This window comes from Cyprinodon tularosa, unplaced genomic scaffold (assembly GCF_016077235.1).
Source record: "Cyprinodon tularosa strain WSP-4 unplaced genomic scaffold, ASM1607723v1 ctg41, whole genome shotgun sequence".
Classification (NCBI taxonomy): domain Eukaryota; kingdom Metazoa; phylum Chordata; class Actinopteri; order Cyprinodontiformes; family Cyprinodontidae; genus Cyprinodon; species Cyprinodon tularosa.
The window spans coordinates 1,006,498-1,025,062 of NW_024039130.1; the positions used below are offsets into that span (position 1 = coordinate 1,006,498).

The following is an 18,565-nucleotide window of genomic DNA, read 5'->3' on the forward strand; positions in this document are numbered from 1 at the left end:
CTACGTAAGACTCACCACCGGTAAGTGAAAATGGAGGCGAGCACGTAGGACGGCCTTTTGTAAACATATCACCAGAATGATTGACAATTAGGAGGACCATTTATTTTGACGATCCACCTGGAAAAAGAACATCCTCCACTATACCTTTAAGGATATGAGAGTCTAGGGGACTAAAATTGTATATCATTGTATACCTTTACTATGTTCTATACTGTGTTGGTATACAACATAAATACCCCCAATAAATCGATTACTGTTTGTATAATGTGTTAAGATTATAAAGAATTAAAGGGTTACTTCTTTTTTTCAAGGCACAGTTAAATAATAATAAATAAGTAAAAAAATAACTGAACTTTATTGATCACACATTGGAGAAATTTACCTCTGCATTTAACCAATCCCTTTGGGGAGCCGCGGGCTGCCATCGTGGGGTGCCCAGGGGGGGTTAATGGTCTTACCCAGTGTGGCAGTCTTTGGTAGTGGGGCTTGAACTCAGAACCTCAGGATTCTAAGCACTATGCCCTAGCAGTTACTGTAGGCCCTAGGCCACCACTCCCCAGTTGATGTAATGTAAAAGACTAAGTGAGTATTGCAGTAATTTTAACCTAGTTCTACATGCAGTGTGTTTTATCTAAACTGTGTTGAGGTAGAACATACAGAATGATGAGATCTACTCTAAGTAGCAGAGGCATATTAGACATGTTATGATGCAAAATTGTATGAACGTAAAAAGCTGAAGGCAGGGAGAAAAGCAAGTAAAATAAAAAAATTATCTGAAGGTTAGACTGGGGAGAGGAAACCCCTTGCTTTCCCTCCACTCTTCTTGAGAATCACATATATGACAGAGGAAGCTAACATAGAACAGACAAATTATTCATTTGACGATATCATGAACAGTCATGTCTAGGATCCCTTTTGGGGCAGAGGCAAAGAGATACCCATACACAGAGACACAGAAATGGTTAGAAAAACATAGAGGGACACACAAATGCACATGCATGAAGGCCCTGACACACCAATAGATACACACATAGAGTGACATATATAACCTGGAGGTGGATATGTAATTGGAGTGTGTTTAACCCAGCCATGCGTCTGCTGTCTAGACATGTACGGATCACTTTCCCCTCAACACACACAATCACACATTTTCACAAGGCAAACATTGCCCTATTTTTTTTTCTTATTGTCAATCACTATCCTCTAACCCACCAATATACCTGTATTCCCTCAACTCCTACTCTACACCTACTCATGAGCTAACTCACCGTTCTGGACACACACACAACCTGACGCAGACATGTTACGTCCTACTCTTCACACCATAAGACTTACACCTACCACAGGCTTCCTTGGCCATTCAGTCTGTTGCTGTGCTTTCAGCTGAAGTATTGATAGAGTGATAAAATGAAAACAAGATCACAAATGTAACACAAAGGTGTGGCGGCACCATCTAATATCTTCCACCACCTAAAACGTGTTTTAACACACCTAAGTGATTTAACAGAACTTAAATCTATGATAGATAGCAGAAAAAGGAAATCATACTGGAGTCAAATGGGTTATAAAGCTAAAGTAAAGGTCAAAACCATGAGATCTAAGTTTCCTAGATCAGCTGAGCTCAGCCCTTCTAATCTGGAATGGAGTAGGTATTAGAGGTCCACAGATACATTAATTGCTGATCTGTTTAAGAGAGATTCAATGAACTCTTCACACCTATGTCTATGTAGGATTGTATAGGATTAAGTTACTAACATTCTTTAGTGTGGACAGAGATACTGAAAAAGACACAGGGTGAGCTATTTTTGTATCTGTTGAGGTACTATAACCCCTTGAAGCCCGAGATTGCAAATATAGAATAATCCTTTTGTATTACGTACACAGCCAAATAGCAAAATAGCATGCGTCTTCCCTCAGTTACAGGTTTTTCACAAATTCTTGTTTCCATCACAACTTTTCACTAACGGTGTACGTTATAATCGGTCTGTGACAGTGTACGTCACTTCCGCAAAAGCGCAATTCATTTAGGGTAGTTAGCGCCATTTCTGTGGTGAAGAGACAGCAGCAACGAAGAAAAGAAAACTAACAGAGAGCAGACGTGTTCTAGTTGCTTCTTTGGAAATAATGGGACACTGGTGCTGCGTCAAAGGATGCAATAGTAATTCTAAACAGAAAACAGCCGATGGGGCCGTACGGTTTTTCGTATTCCCCACTTGGAAAAAAAATACGGAGCGCAGACAGAGGACTTAACAAAGAGGCGTCGGGCTCCGTGGGTCGCTGCTGTAAGAAGGAAAGACATCATGTTTCATAAAATATCTCCTCATGTTCGTGTTTGCTCTCGGCATTTTCACAAAGGTAAGTCCTTATAAATATACACTAATAGAAATCAACACGCTGAAATGGTTTGCTTATAAAGTTGCAGGAGTTCATGTAAACCTACTGAAATATGCTGTGGAAGAGAAGCGGAAAGTGATGTTTGTTATATTTCTTTTTTAGACCGCTAAAATTTAATAAATAATGCATTATCTGTATATAATCATTTACACAATCTGCAATACAAATATATTTTTTTATGAATAAATATATATAAATACAGTGTACATATAAAAACACTGTACATATAAAAACACTGTACATACCCACTCATCAGCCAACTCACTGCATTAATTCATCCTGTGCAATCTACTTAAGTTTATTTATTATAATCCTTTGTTCGTCCTGTAAGCTTTTCAGTTTATTTATTTACCTCTGGCCTTACTAGTCCGATGTACTTGTGCTGTTTCGGTATAGCAAATTTCCCCACTGTGGGAAACATAAGCATATCTTATTTTATAACTCATCTAATCTAATGGGCTCTGTTATTAAGGTGCTTTATATGGTGTTTTGAATAGATGTGTAAAACACTCAACCTTTCATCTACTTTGCAGGTCAACCCGCATATGAGATGATGGAGACTGACCCAGACTGGGCTCCATCCCTGCATCTGGGCCACACTGACATCAGACCAACAGACACAGAACGCTCTTTAAGACGTGGTTATCGGGAACAGCTGAAAAAGAATGCCCTGCAAGCAACTGAAACGGGGCTCCATCAGGCTGATGAAAGGACAGGAAGGACAGACAGAATGTAACCTGTGTGTGCTCAGGTGTGCAGAGATGAACCGTCTTTTGGAAGAAAACAGAGAGCTGCGGCGTGAACTTGATGAGCTTCAGATCTCTGATGGCTTCTTTGGAGACAGTAATGAAAAAGTCAAGTACTATACGGGTCTACCAAACTTGGCAACCTTTATGGCTTTGTTTAATTTTTTGCTGCCTCTCATGTCTGCTCAAAATAAAATTCTCAGTCCATTTCAAATGCTTCTGTTAACCTTCATGCGTCTGAGATTGGATCTGCCCTCACAACACCTTGCTTATCTCTTCCGTGTTTCACCAAAGTAAGTGTACAGAACATTCAATGAAATGGTGTCATTTTTATATGCAAATCTAAAGCGTGCAATTGTGTGGCCAGATAGAGACACCTTGCACAAAATTATGCCTCATCAGTTTGTGGAGACCTTTGGACATAGAGTCACAGTGATTATTGACTGTTTTGAAATTTTCACAGAGAAACCAGCTAATAAATGAATGCAAGATCAAGTACTGTTTCAACTTTATTCTTCTTTTTTTATTCTTCTTTTCACACAAATAGAATTTTGCTTTTTTTAAAGTTACTTTTGAAAAATAACAGCAAAACAAATATAAGTTTCACCATCACTTCAAATATTAACAATGTTTCTGAAGTTGTAAAAATGTGTGTACAATAAAGAGTGGATTTGAAATTTGAAACAAGTGTTGTTATTATCTTTTCAATCAAGCAGAGAATTTATGAAAATGCAATACAAAATCTCAAATACATAAATAATGCAGAACAGTGCAAAGCTTCAAATGTTTTACTTTTTCTTCCTCCCTCGTATATAGCAGATTGCTCTTTAGATTAAATTAGAAGATTTTCATTTTCCCAGGACTTGTTTTCACTGTGGTCTGTGGTCTTCCGTAGAGATATTACCTAACAGGTGATATCTGTGAAGAAGACTGCAGATCCCAGTGAAAACAGGCCTGGGTAAAGTGAACAGCAAATACAGTGTGCAACTTATCAATGTGCAAAAATTATGACAAGTTTTTTCATTCAGTCTGATGAGCAGCACAAACTGCTCTAATAACTGCAGCTATCTGTGCAACTGCCCACAACATCTGCCTTGTCACTATAATAATAATATATAATATCGTTCCCTAGCAGCTTTAGAAAGTTTGTCTGGGTAGGGTATCCGTTCAGTTTTCTTGTTCTTTTCCATTTAACTGATAATCCTCACTGCTGGCAGCGCTCTCCTCTTGTTTTCTGCTGTTTTGTTTTTCTTCCGCTCACCACAAAAATGGCGCTAGGGGGCGTGTCAGTCACGTGTCTGACAAAGACCGATTGACCGTTACAAATGTTGTCACCCACTTTTTATTAATTTTTACAATAAATAGAAAGGTTAGAAATTTCAATTTGAACACTGGTTAAAGGCAAAAATCTATATATATTTATATATATATAGATTCAATTCAATTCAAAAATACTTTATTAATCCAAAAGGGAAATTAACTCATATTTTTATCCATGTGTTGTAGGCATTGATAACTTTGGGCAGGAAAGATCTTCTGTATTGGTCTGTCTTGAACCAGAAATGGAGAAGCCTCTTATTGAAGACACATTGTTGTTTAATAATCCTCTGAAAAAAAAGCTCACTGTTGCCCATAATGTTCTTCACTTTATGAAAAATTATGTTTGTGAAATAGTCTTTTAGTTTCTAGAACAGAGCTTGCCTTCTTTATTAGTTTGTTGAGCTTTTTTAAGTCATTAGTTCTAATATTGTTATCTCAGCAGATGATGGCAAAAGAGGTCCCAACTCTCCACAACAGACATGTAGAACATAAGTAGCATCTTGCTGCAAACGCTGAAGGACCTAAGCTTCCTTACGAAGTATAATGTGCTCTCTCTGTCCCTTCTTAATACACATATAGGCAACAAGGGGTTGAAATAAATTAACAGGAAGCACAAACAAACCCAGCAGCACTAAAGTAAACTTTATTTTCTCCTAAATGGCAGACACGTTCACAGTTATTAAGACATTAATGTGTTCTTTTCCTTTTATTGGTGCCACCATTATCTAATTTTCCTATCGAATGCACACATTTTTCTATTCCCCTATGACTGCTTATCTATCTCCTCATTTTTCTTGTCAGAACTTTTCCCTGTAATTCCACTTATCTATACATCAATCCAAAGATAACCTATTGTGTTTTCTGCAGTCCCTGTCCTCAGCTCTATTTTTATGTATCTGTAAATCCCTCTCTATACTCTCTGCAGCAAGTAGGATGATCGTACAGTACAGGTGGGAAGATCTTGGGAGGAAGGATTGACAAAGTGTGCACTGCTGTAACGGATATTAAAATATATTCCTCTTGTGTGGAGATAGTGATGATCCGGGGAACGATAGAGCAAGATAATGAAAAGAGGAACAAAAGTACTCCCCATGCGGAGTGTTTGACCCCCCTCCCCCCATCCCTCCTTCCCCTTCTCCAGTCGCACTCATTTACATAGTAATCATCCCAAACGCTGCATGGGGGCTTGGGAGACAGAAAGAGGGGACCCGAAAGAAAGAGATAGATGGATAGATGCGTAGATATAAGGAATGATTTGTGAGTGAGGGAGGTGCAGAACAAGATGCATTTATATTTCTTGAAAGGTCTGTGGGGTGCATGAGCATGCTTGTGTGTCTATCAACAGCAAATATATTTGTTGCTTTTGAATTCACGGTAATAAAAGAAACATCAAATGTATACTGTGCATGAATGAAGCCCTTCATGAAGGGTGTGATACATTTCTGAATGTTTTCCACTTAAAATCATGTGTTTCTGTGTGCATGTATGCATTTGAGAGAGAGAGAGAGTGAGGGGGGTGTTTGCTTTTGGCTTATTTTCCACCCAGGTTGATGAACAGATGAGGTTGTCCTGGCAACGAGATGAGACGCAGATATGTAAATGAGGCTGGAGGGTGAGCTTGCATGCACACACACTGCAGTATGAGAGAGATAATTTCATGCACGTCTTGCTGAGACTGCAGCAATAGGCCTCAAACACACACACAGAGAAACACAGATATGCATGTAGAAACTCCGAAAAAATATTAATGACATTGCCATCATTCACATGACACAATGGTCCACAAAGGAAGGTAATTCTTTTAAGGACCTGGTCTACCTACCTCTTACTAGTTTTTATAAATATTTCATGACCGAAATCCAATGCACCCCCTTGTAACTCACCGGTTGGCCAGAGCCGGGGCTGGAGCAGTAGATTGTGTACTTGCGGATAATTCCATTTGGCTTGTGAGGGGGTAACCACGACACTACCACACTGCTGGCAGAGGAGGGCACTGCTTTAATTCCAGCTGGGGGTCCAGGATCTGAATCATATGAGGGAAAATGAAACAGTCACCCCAAGGCATTTATTGCACATCCAAATTCTCATGATTGATCAATTTTATTTTCTATTGGTTTAAAATGAATGATTGTGGACTTTTATAAAGTAGTGTTTGCATAAAGATGTTGCATAAATTATGTAGCCAAGACTATCTAATCAGATTGTGTTTTTTTTATTTTGGATAGGTGGTATGCTTGGCCCAAAGTTTCCGTGATAAGCTATGTGTTTTTCATGGCTAGCTCAAACCATTTGCGTCCAACTTCGCAAGCTCTAATGAGATTTTTCTTCTGTTCCTCTGCCGCTAGCATGCATCAACAAACACTAGCTATGCATATAGTCAGCACATGTCTAGGTCTGTGCAGGACTGTGCTGAATTTTCCACCTCTTTCCCTGTGTGCCTCAAATTCAAACAATGTCCCACATTTGACTATGTCAGTTTATGAACACTCATAAAATTGACATTCAATGGCCATTTTTAAATTTAAAGAATGCAGAGCTTCAGAAACGGCTACGGAGCTGGGCCAGCTGTCAAAAAAAGTACAAAGCAGCAGCCTACTTTCTTAATGACCTCTGCACAATGCGCTTAAAAAATATTGTAATAAAAAGACATATGATAAAAACTATGTTTAAGGAAAATTAAAATCCTGCACAGGAGAATGGGGTGGTTTACAAAATGGTGAATGCAGTAGCAAGGTGCTTTTTTTGCCAACATTTTTTATATTTCATAAAGAGGTGGATGCAATAAATTGAACATGTACTGCCTTTTCCCTCCTAAGCATCCATTAGTGTTTTCAAGCTCAAAGAGGCTCTGTATTCCACTTTATCTGTCTTATGTAATAATGAACTCCTTACATTGGTAAAGTACACTGTTTATTGAAATGTGTGCTGGTCCAAGCCTACCCCACTTCCTATACATGCACTTTGTTTCTGAAAAGGGCAAAACTGTCTCTTTTGACTTGTGATTAAGAGATTTGACTTTGTATTTTCCTCGAAACATACATGTTTTTTTCCCTTACCTTGTCTCCTTTCTGCTGCCAATCCCCAATTGCTGCATAAGTGCAACGAAAGAGGTCTATCTCATTTGGAGCTATGCAAGCAAAGCTGCAGAGAATAGCTTGCAGTCTGACCAGTCACATGCATTTTAAATGACCAGCACATTATAGGTCTGAACTCCACACACGATTTACCATCTGATGAAAATTGGATGGTATGAGGTTGTGGCACTTAGAGCTCATAGATAGCTAACCTGTGGGACTCTGGGACGGTGATGAAAAATGTGGCACAGTTCTGCGTAGATTGGGATCTGCTCACCCTTTGAGTAGTATGAGCCTCTCTATATACTACACTGCAGCTATTGTTATAGAAAACAAATAGAATCAGAGCTAGGCATAGTCAGATGGAACCAAGGTGACCTGGCCTTAAGTTATCACCATAACATTTTTGTATTTGGTTTTAATTTCTCATTCAGTGTTCATCTGGGTCTGTGCAACTGGGGACTTTTTTTTGTGTTGTTGGAGACTTCAAAGACAACATGTGAAAGCACTGAAGATGCATTGAAGAGAGAAGTGTTTCCCCTGCACTAAAATGCTCTCCAGTGTCTGCAGTTTCATCTGATCAGGTCATGTCAGAAGTTGATAACCACTAAAGGGGTCATAGAATGCAAAACAGAATTTATATTGTGATAGATGAATAACGATAGTTCAGTGGGTGAAATGAACATACAGAGAAGTTCAATCCCCATCGACACCTCCTTTCTCTGCAAATCTCACAATTCTAAACTTCCACCATAAAATGGGCAAATTCAGAATATTGCCTTATGTGGTTCTGGCCTTTACTTCTGTCATGCCCCAAAATCGACATACAGAACAGCCCACTGGTTCACTGGCCCAAGGGGGCGACTGCACTGTAGTAGACCAATCTCCTGGACGATTTTGAAATTCCCCCCAGACATTTTTTTATGTTTGAAAAGGAGGACATGTCTGACAAAAAGGGAACGTCTGATCACCCTACCATATCAACAATTTTAATGTTTTAGTGAGTGAGTGCTTGTTGCTATGATGCGTCTTTACTCAGCAGCTTCGCTGCCAATCAGAGCACGGCTCATCTAAATATTCATGAGCATACCATAAAAGGACGAAAACCTGTCGTTTCCTTCTAAGGCTTTTAACCAGGCTTGCATTAGGGCTCATAGAACAGCAAATATGCCTATTTCAGCCCAACCAATGTTAAACACGGTATTCAGAGACCTTGAGAACCAGCACCAAATACCCTATAGAATCATTCTATGACCCCAAAAAGCTTTTTTTCCCATTAAATTTCCATAATTCCAAAACAAAAACAACCACTGGACTTTGTTTCGAAGTTTGAAGACAGTTTGCTTCCCATCCAGGAAGCTTTTTCAATTAAAATTACAGAAATAGCGTTCAGTTGCTTTATACAGTAGCCCAACAAAGCCTTAATTTTGCTTAGACAACATGCACATTGAAATGGAAATGGGTCCATCCCTTTGGAATAGGGGTCGTTTGGCTTCTTTTGCCCCATACCTGTCTCGCTAATGTCTGATCAAAATGCTCAGTTTCAAAATATTGCCCTTTATGAGGTCATTTTGGGAAATAACCATTCGCCTCATCTGAGCCTGCCCTCTAGCAGGTGCTTTCTCGAAGCTCACCGTCACCAAGCATCCAAACAGACAGGGCTAAGCAAAGAGCTAAGTGCAGCAGCTGCTCTGTTAATGGCTGCAACAACGAGACATTTCTTTTTTACTGCCTTCATCTGAGCCCTCAAAGACGCATAGATTCTATTTTTTAAGGAAATCTACCTGCTAAACTTCCGAAAGCCTTTCATCTTTGCACTGAGCATTTCAAAGAGGATTGCTTTTACAACATTTTTGCAAACACAGCAGGCCTCTCCACACACCTAACTTCAGCTATTTTACCTCATAGCACCCTAAAAAACAAAAAAAAGGAGAAAATACCTCTGGGTCACAAGGGCCTTAATGATTTCTGTGGTAAAAACAATGCAAATAATTGAAAATGTTAAATTTTCTTAAGCTTACTGTCCAGTGCGTTTGAACATATATATTTAGAGCAAAAATAAACAAATGTCAGACTGAGAAATGCCTGTTTGAACAATTATTTTGCAAACACTTCTCCATGTGTTACAGACAACACTGAGGTCAGAGAAAAGTGTTTAGGCTAAGACAGGCAGATAACATTTGTGAAGTAGTTGCCCCAAGACACACTGTCAACACAAATCAAGGGTGAAAAGAAAGACTTGGACAGACAATCACTCAAAGACTGAGAAAATACACACATCTGAGGAGCTCTTTCACTAAGGCCAGTTAATACATGGAATGGAAATATGGCAAAGCTAAAGGCCTTTTTTGAAATGACACTCCTTAGAATCTTGCTTCCCCTCTCTCTTGTGCTCTCTCATTTTCTCCATCTCAAGACGCCTGCCTCCTCTGCTGACTGACCCTAGGGATGGAGAGGAGAGGCGGATACGGATGTAATCCACAGCCCGCCAGTGTAAGCACAAAATTAATTCTCTCTAAACCACAAAGAATTAATCCCTTTCCTCCTGCTTCTTTGTGAGCTAGACTTGCACAAACACCAATGAACGTGCACACACGCAGTGCTATGTGCACATCACCTTAAAGACATGTCTACATGTAAAGACGCTTTTAACACACCGAATGCACACACATATGCACACACACGGACTGACACCCTTAGGGTTGTTAGCCGCACACACTTTTTGGCTTTTTAATTTTCATTAGCACTAGTAATGGCACATCAGAGCACAAAGAGGTTGTTAATCAGCAACCTCAGCCTAACAAAGACCCCCTCTACACCCGCTGGCTCCCTGCCTCCCACACTGCTGCCTAAACCGAGAGGAAAAAAAAATCCTTAAAGCTGCTTCAAAAACAGGGTCAAGGCAAATTAAACATTATTGCAGGTAATAATAACTTGGTTTATTTAAGTTGATACAGCAACTCAATACAAACTTACAGTCTTCACGGGTTTGGATGTACAGGACGTTGCTCCGAACACCATCCCCTGCCTGGGTGAAGGCCAGCACCTGGATGCTGTAGTTGGTAAACTTTTCAAGGCCTTTAAGCTCCACTTGTTCTTTTGTGGTTGTTATGTTTTGCATTTCACTCCACTCTGAGAATGGTAAGGGCAAAGATTTGAGTGAAAATTAAAACATTAAATAATCAAAATTTTTACGTTTTCATACAAGATGGTATTTTTATTGACATCACTGAGAAGTAACAGCATACGATCATCCTTTAATTATTTGTTATTACATCATGTAAAACTATAAACTTCTAAAATATCCTATTTATCTTTTTAGAAATTTATTAGAGGAAAAAAACTTTCAAACGGCAGACTCATTGATTGATTGATTGATTACCTCCATCTGGGAAAACAGCCCAGAACACAACACGATATCCTTTTAATACACCATGGAGAGTCATTCTAGGAGGCTCTGCCCAGTTGATCACTGCCTGGTCTGATGTAACAGAGATGGCTCGTACATTCTGAGGAGGCTGACTGGGCACTAAAAAAGAAAGGACAAAAGTAAATGTTTACAGATATGTCTAAAATTTTAAATAAACACAACAGATATTTTCCAATAAATACTTTAAATTCCAGAAACTTCTCTATATATATATGTTATATGGACATCAGAGAAACAATACAGGACACAAAAAGGTTTTGTCTATTGTCTAAAGGTTTTGTCTCCATATACAAGTCCTTCTCAAAATATTAGCATATTGTGATAAAGTTAATTATTTTCCATAATGTAAGGATAAAACTTGAACATTCATATATTTTAGATTCATTGCACACTAACTGAAATGTTTCACTTCTTTTATTGTCTTAATACGGATGATTTTGGCATACAATCTAAAAGCATTTAATAATATAAACCATCTAACTATTTTATCTAAGTTTTACATAATCAATAATCCATCCATCCTTCCATTTCTTGTAACTCTTATCCTAAGCAGGGTCAGGAGGGATGCTGATACCTATCTCCAGTCTATGGGCGAGAGGCGGGGTACACCCTGGACAGGTCGCCAGTATATTGGAGGGCAACCAACCATTCATGCACATACTCACACCTAAGGAGGATTTAGAGAAGCCAATTAACCTAACAGTATTTTTTTGGACTGTAGGAGGAAGCTGGAGTACCCAGAGAGAAACCATGCATGCTCAGAGAGAACATGCAAACTCCATGCAGAAAGACTCCGATCGAACCCGCAAGGCAGCAGTGCTACCCACTGCACTACCGAGAAGCCCATATAACCAATAATCTTTTAAGAAATCAAATATCTGACACAAATCTCTAATTGGTGTATTTCTTCAAACGATAATGCCAATGCAGGCACAAACAGTAAAATCTAACTCTTAACAGAAAGGCCATTACACATAAAAAATAATACAGAAACACAGTTCTCAGTATTCTGTAAAGGACTAATTAGCAAAAAAATTCCCTTTAAGTGTATCTAGTAAATGAAATAATATACCATTTCACCATGGTTTTCACCTATCGAAAATATTAATCATGTGGTTAATTGAAAAAATAGATGAGAACACTTTTTTGGTAACACCTACTGGACAATTTCACAGCCAACCTAAAGTGGGTGAACAGAGTAGTAATTGATAAACACAACAACAACAAAACCCCTCCATGTGCTTGACTTTGATCTACAGGAGAATCTCTCTTTCTTTATACAGGCCCCACTCTGTTTCCTCCAGTCCAGGTGTCTTAGCTTTTGGCTGCCACTGACCACTAGCCATTCAGGCTTTGAATTACTCCCACTGTTGAAGATGAACAGAAGTCAACTTGTGAGAGGGGTATGGACAGGAAGAGAGGAAGAGGGTTGACTAAAAGACAGCATGCAATCGAAAAAGGACACTGCGCCAAGTCCACCAGAGAATTTCACTGCAGCTGGTGGGGAGAAAAGGAAGTTGGGAGGAGGATGGAGGAAGGGAGGCAGAAAATAAACGAGGGTAAGAAAACAAAACAGCTATGCATTAATAGACCTCTGAAGTAAATGATAGCTAATGAGGACGCATCAAAAGATAGCACAGAGGCTATTTAAAAATTAGAATGCAAGCAAAAATGTTGATGCCTAAAACATCAATTTTCTTAGCTTTTATTCTGTTCCTTACCAGATTCAAAGGTTTGTCAGAATTATTAGAAAGATAAACATGAAAACTAATATATATATTTTTAGTTTAGTTTTAGTGAAAAACTGCATATATATAGAAAGGCCCTTGTGTATAAATCTAGAATCAGGGGTAGATGGGGAAAACGGGCAGAGAAAGAAGAGGGTATTGAGGAGGACAGTTAAAAGCAAAGGGGAGAAAGATGAAAAGAGGTAGCAGAGAGACAAAGCACTCAGCTGTGGATAATTACAGCAGGAAACCAGGAGAGGGAAAGAGAGAACGACAGACAGAGAGACAAGCTAATTATAATTATTTTTAGTATGCTTGTTGGCATCATTATTATCATAATGGCCATCGATATCACTGTCGCCAGGGTTACAACCACAGGAAGGAACTAGAGGGGCTATGTCTCCTCTATAGACCAATGAGACCCAGCAAACTGTGGACAAATATGACTGTATTTATACATTCATGTGTTTTTTTATATTATTAAGAATATTGGGACCTGAATTAAAAATAGACTGAAAAAAATATAATGTAGTACAACACTGAGAGCAATTGCATGAAATTAAATCAACTACCGGTAAGATGATGTTGCTTAAGGAAAAATCATTTAATTTTACTTTACCAATTCATGTGTGTTCTTGTTTTTGTGGCTGAAAGTTAATCAATGTTATTTAGCTTTAATTTTAGTTTGCAGTAAAAAAAAAGTAAAAAAATATATATAAATTCCATCAGTTGTATGACAATGCTAGAGATTACATTTAATTCATTTTGTGCCGAACTTTTTCAGGAAGGCAATGTGGAAAGTTGTGAATCAACCATGCATTCATTTTATTTTTTAGCCATTTAGAATTTTAGCCTACCTGCTCTATACTGTATGTGTGTAAGAATTAACCATGCCCAATCAAATGAGGAATTTTGGTTATATGTAAACTGGTTCCACTGCTAAACTGGTCTAGAGTTTTCTCAGCACCAAGTAATGAGATACTTGAGAGAGCAACACCTTTTCAGTTCCAAACCAAGGCACTAGAAACCTGGTTATCTCTCATGCAATTGAAAACAAAATCTGTCATGTTCAACTGTCTCTAGCTCGCTTTGATCTTTCAAAAAAATACAGTAAATGAAATACATTTACTAAGAACGTTACAACAAATTTTTATGTTTTTTTTTTTTTTAGGTTTGAGGAAAGACATTATTATCAATTTTTTATTAAATCTTTGTCAAGCTTAAAAAAACCTATGTGAACTGTTGGAAAGTGCAGTTGAAAACATTTCTTTTCCTAATTGCATCGTCATTAAAAGAGGCACAGACATCCTAGAACTATATTTAAATATTTTTATTTTTAATATTGATAAATTGTTATACACCAGATGGAGATGATAGATTCTAAAGTGTTGCTCTTAACAATCTAATCTCAGAAAACATGCTTTGGCAGCTCATTTATTTATTTGTTCACTCACTCAGAAATATTTTGTTTACTCCTAAGCAGTCAGGGGCACGTCAACTTCTCAACATGTATCTTCTGAGATCGGTGTTTCACTCAATGCACTGCGCTTTGTTTGAAACTATCTCTGTCCTTGTTGAAACGTTTGGATTCTAACTGCAAACCATTTATTGTCTTTTAGAGAATAGAGAAAATGTAGTCATTGTGAATGACAAAGCAACACAGAGATCAAATGACGAATAAGCTAAACAAGGGCAAAATAGTAAAACTGCAGTAGATAAAGAACATTGTAAAAATAAGAAAATAATTCATAGTATTGACAGTTAAGTCTTCTATTATTTGTACTTCTTCTTGCTGATTAGCTATGCTCTACTGCTTGCCTCAAAGGCTACGCTAACACAGCAGCCTGGAGTGACACAAGTCCGATTTGCCCACATATGACCTGTATCTGATCTTTTCATGACAGACTGAACAACACAGATCCGATTTTTTCCAACGTGACCAAGGCCACTTTGCTATGTGGTCCTGAATCCGATACAAATCTGATCTTTTCAAATGTGACCTGTGTCTAAACGGCAATGTTGCATTCATCCGACCTGAACGTTATTAATACTTGAGAAAGGTCACTATTCTCTGTCTTGCAACGATAGCAGGAAGCATAAGCAGTTAGAAAAACAACCACCATATTGGACTATAACGCAGAGAGCAGTCTTTACTTTCAACCTTCTTGAAAAGATTTTGTTGTTAATACACTGTTGTTGGTAAACAAATGAAAAATTGCAAGATGCGCTCCAGCACTACCATCCATGTTTACTTCGGCAAACACAGAGCACGCTCCCGTGTGACGTCATTCCATCCTCTACTGCACATGCCGGACACTTAAGTTGTATAATTGCAGTTCACACTGTAGATCGCACACAAGTTGCATATATTTGGTAATGTGAACGACCACGCAAAGAATCGGATCTCATAAAAAAAAAAAATTCGGAATTAAGTATCAAAGGCGTCAGTGTGAATGTAGCCAAAGACATCTGAACTAACGCTAGCAAACAGACAAAACACCAGTAGAATGCTGAGAATTACTGAAATATTTGTTTAGGCTAAATCTTACCATCCTCCAGTGTTGTTGCATTGATTTCTGAACTTGAAGGCCCTGTGCCTGCTCTGTTGAAGGCCTGGACGACCACACCATACTGAGCAAACTTCTTCAGGTTGTCTAAGGTGTAGACCTCACTGTCCCCAGTGGCTTTCATCTCAACAATACTGTACTGGCCATTGCTGCCAGGGCCATTCTCTCTGTAACCGATTTGGTAACCCCGTATTACCCCATTCTGTAGCTCCTTCCTTGGAGCCTGTAAATAGATTGAGGAGAAAGAAACAAAAGCTCAAATAAACAATTTCTTTTTACTTGCTATTTCGTGAGTTAACTCAGGCTATTGGACTATTAAAAAAAATATATCTGCTGTACTATCTCTCTTCGAAGTGAAATCCATCTAATTAAGTTTAGCATGTGCCTTCTTCCTAATTTGTAATAGGAGAAAGTACTTTAAGCCTGACATCCTGTTGTATCAATGTTTGAAACTGCTATGTTTAAGCATTGAAATACTTCCTTATCTGTTAAATTCAGTCATCCAATAAAGGCTTCCTGTATTCTTATACCTTTTAGTTATGCTGCTTATGCTCACTTATTATAGTGAAAGGCAATTCGTAAATAAACAGCTTAAAGTATGGTGCTAAGATAAAAGGATAGTTTACTTGCCCGAGTACTTCTTAAGACAGCAAGACACATGCTAAATATACTTGCCTTCCAAGTGACTCGGATACTTTGAGAGGTCACTGGCTGAAGGATTACATCCATTGGAGGACCGTCAGGCTCTGTTCAGAAACAGAAAGTCTAATCGTTTAACACATATAAACAGCTTAAAGTTGAACCATTTTTAATAATTTTTTATATAAAACAGAAGAATTTTTGAACCTATTCAATTTCATTGCATCTAAGGCATACCATATACGAAGGCTAGCTCAATACCTGTGCAAGGGTAGATTTGCTCTACAGTAAAGATATCCAATCAAATTACCCCATTGCTTGTTGAAAGCAGAGTCTCCCCTACTGACGTTTAAAGTTGCATATAGTAGGAGGAAGGGGACGCGTGCAAAGGCTTATCCATACAAATTATGTCCTAGAGTGGCGATTGAATGATCCTCAGTCCTGGAACCCCAGATTGATGAAGAGATGGAACAAGAACAACCTTCACATGTCCAGTTCTAGGGTTTTGTGGGGGGGGTGAAGGTTTGGAGGCCAGGGTACATATGATATCGTTTTGAAGTGCTTACAACAAAGACCTAACTTCTTAAGCTGTGTAAATGTAACAGTATTGTAGGTGCTACTATGCCCGATTAATTTGTGGTAAAACCGAGCAAAAGTTTAAGTAATAATCCCCTTGCATTACCTTCGGGACCTCCTAGGAGGCCTTCGACCTGATGCTAAATAGCCCTTGTCAAAGAATCCTCTGCTCTAATGGAGCATTCCTTTACTGTTCCATGTTGAAAAGTTAAAAGCAGTTTCTTTTTTCCAGATGAAAACCTATTCATTTTGAGTTATAACCCCAAAGGTGATTTACTGATATTGATCCTTTTAAAATGGCTATACTGCTCAAAAATTGATATAATAATTTTAATATTTTAGATACAGTTTCCTTATAAAGTGTTTTTCTTTACTTTCTATTCATATACTGTACTGTCTGATGGATTTGAATAAAAATCCATAAAACAGTCCAATCAGAAAAAGAAAAGAAAGTGTTTTAACTAAAGTGCATGCAAATTAAAGGTAGTGCTTTTTTAGAAACCTACGTGCTTCTTCGGTGCTGATGGTGAGCTCTTTACTGGCCTCACTTTTGCCTATTGCATTGTAGGAAAACATACGGATGCTGTAGACAGAGGCAGGGTGAAGGTCCACGATGTTGGCCTGATTGTTTGTTGGAGAGATATTTCGAGTGGCATGTTTCAGTTCCCAAGTATCTGTTAAAAAGTGGATTAAAAGATCAAATTTCAGTGGCCGTTATTACAGTTTTTGATAATCAAAACATACCATCAAAATGCTTTGTTGATATGAAAACAAGGATTTTTGTTAGTTACCTGTCTTGTTTTTGTATTCAATGTCATAAGAGGTAATGACACTGTTTCCATCAAATCTTTGTGTCCATCTAAGATTCATGCTACGATCTTTCACTTCTCGCACCTCCAGCTCTGGAGGGTCTGGAGGCTCTGAAAAAAGAAAGTAAAATAAGGTAAATTAAGGACAAAAAAGAGGAAGAGGAGACAAGACAGTACCATCACAAGTGGGGGAGTATTAGCAATAAAGAGTAGTTCCATCATTTAATTTACATGAATACCTTGCACAGTGAGCTGAATAAGGCCTCGTCCTTCTCCATAAGAGTTGATGGCATGACAAGAGAAGAAAACTGAATCCTCACGCTCGGCCGGCTTTAGCTACATTTAGAAATTCCAAAAGAAAATCAAAGCGATAATAAACCAATTAATTTTGTCAGGATTTAACATTATATTGTTTTAAACAAGTCCCTTAACAATAGTTTATGGTTGCTTAGGTGACCGGGTCTATTCATTATATTTGATCAAACTATTAAATACAAAGGAACATCTTTGATTTCAGCTTTGACTTGCAATTTAGCATCCAACTATTAGAAAAGAAAGCTAACCTGCAAAGCTGTTGTTTAGTTAATTTAAGAACAATGTCTGTCAGAGAGTTAGGTCTACCATCATATAATATTTAAAAAATGCTCTGCGGTGGGCATCCTAAGAGGAATGCAGAATGTGTGGTGAGGGACTAGGTACGGTTTTGGTTGTGATTGATGAAACTAAAAGGAAAACACATTGTGAAAATAGAGGCATATAAATAACCATTGAATTTCATACCTTAGCTAATGATTTTTCAGTTAACATTAATCAGAACAATCAAGGGCAACTCTAAGCAAATACTTTAGCCTTGATTGACAGTTATGTAAAAAGCTATGTATTCTTAGATTGCAGTTTTAATCATTTTCCATATATATGCTTTATATAGAGGCTCAGTAATTTAAAATTGCAATATAAGTTTTCTTTTTAACAAGTTATATCTAATTTGTATAATTTCTATAGCTTGTATTACTATATCTATTATTTGAAGGTCACAGAGGTTTATTACTGTACGGAATATTACTCAATTCACAGCACAATAAAGACCAATATCCCTGATCCTGAAAGGTCAATGATAAATGTGTAAAAAGGTTCCAACGTGAGGTTAGAAAACAATATTTAAAATAATTTAATGTCACAGAGCATTGTTAAATCCATCAAGACAGAAATAGCTTGTCTCTGCATTACCTATGAATAAATGGCTATTCATCTAAACCTACAGGATGAATTAGGAGAGCATTAAT

General features: G+C 38.0%; 1 protein-coding gene across 2 annotated transcripts in view; it reads right to left on the bottom strand.

Annotated features, from left to right (window-relative positions):
- LOC119792101 (Down syndrome cell adhesion molecule-like protein 1 homolog) overlaps nt 1-18,565 on the bottom strand; it is a 139,105-nt gene that overhangs the window by 28,122 nt on the left and 92,418 nt on the right. For both annotated transcript variants that reach the window (XM_038298569.1, XM_038298568.1), the window contains exons 14-21: nt 17,522-17,618; nt 17,265-17,393; nt 16,980-17,147; nt 15,934-16,004; nt 15,241-15,481; nt 10,917-11,063; nt 10,511-10,666; nt 6,344-6,483 (exon numbers count right to left, since the gene is read on the bottom strand). In XM_038298569.1, the coding sequence (XP_038154497.1) occupies nt 6,344-6,483; nt 10,511-10,666; nt 10,917-11,063; nt 15,241-15,481; nt 15,934-16,004; nt 16,980-17,147; nt 17,265-17,393; nt 17,522-17,618 (1,149 nt within the window). The remainder of the gene's footprint in view (nt 1-6,343; nt 6,484-10,510; nt 10,667-10,916; nt 11,064-15,240; nt 15,482-15,933; nt 16,005-16,979; nt 17,148-17,264; nt 17,394-17,521; nt 17,619-18,565) is intronic.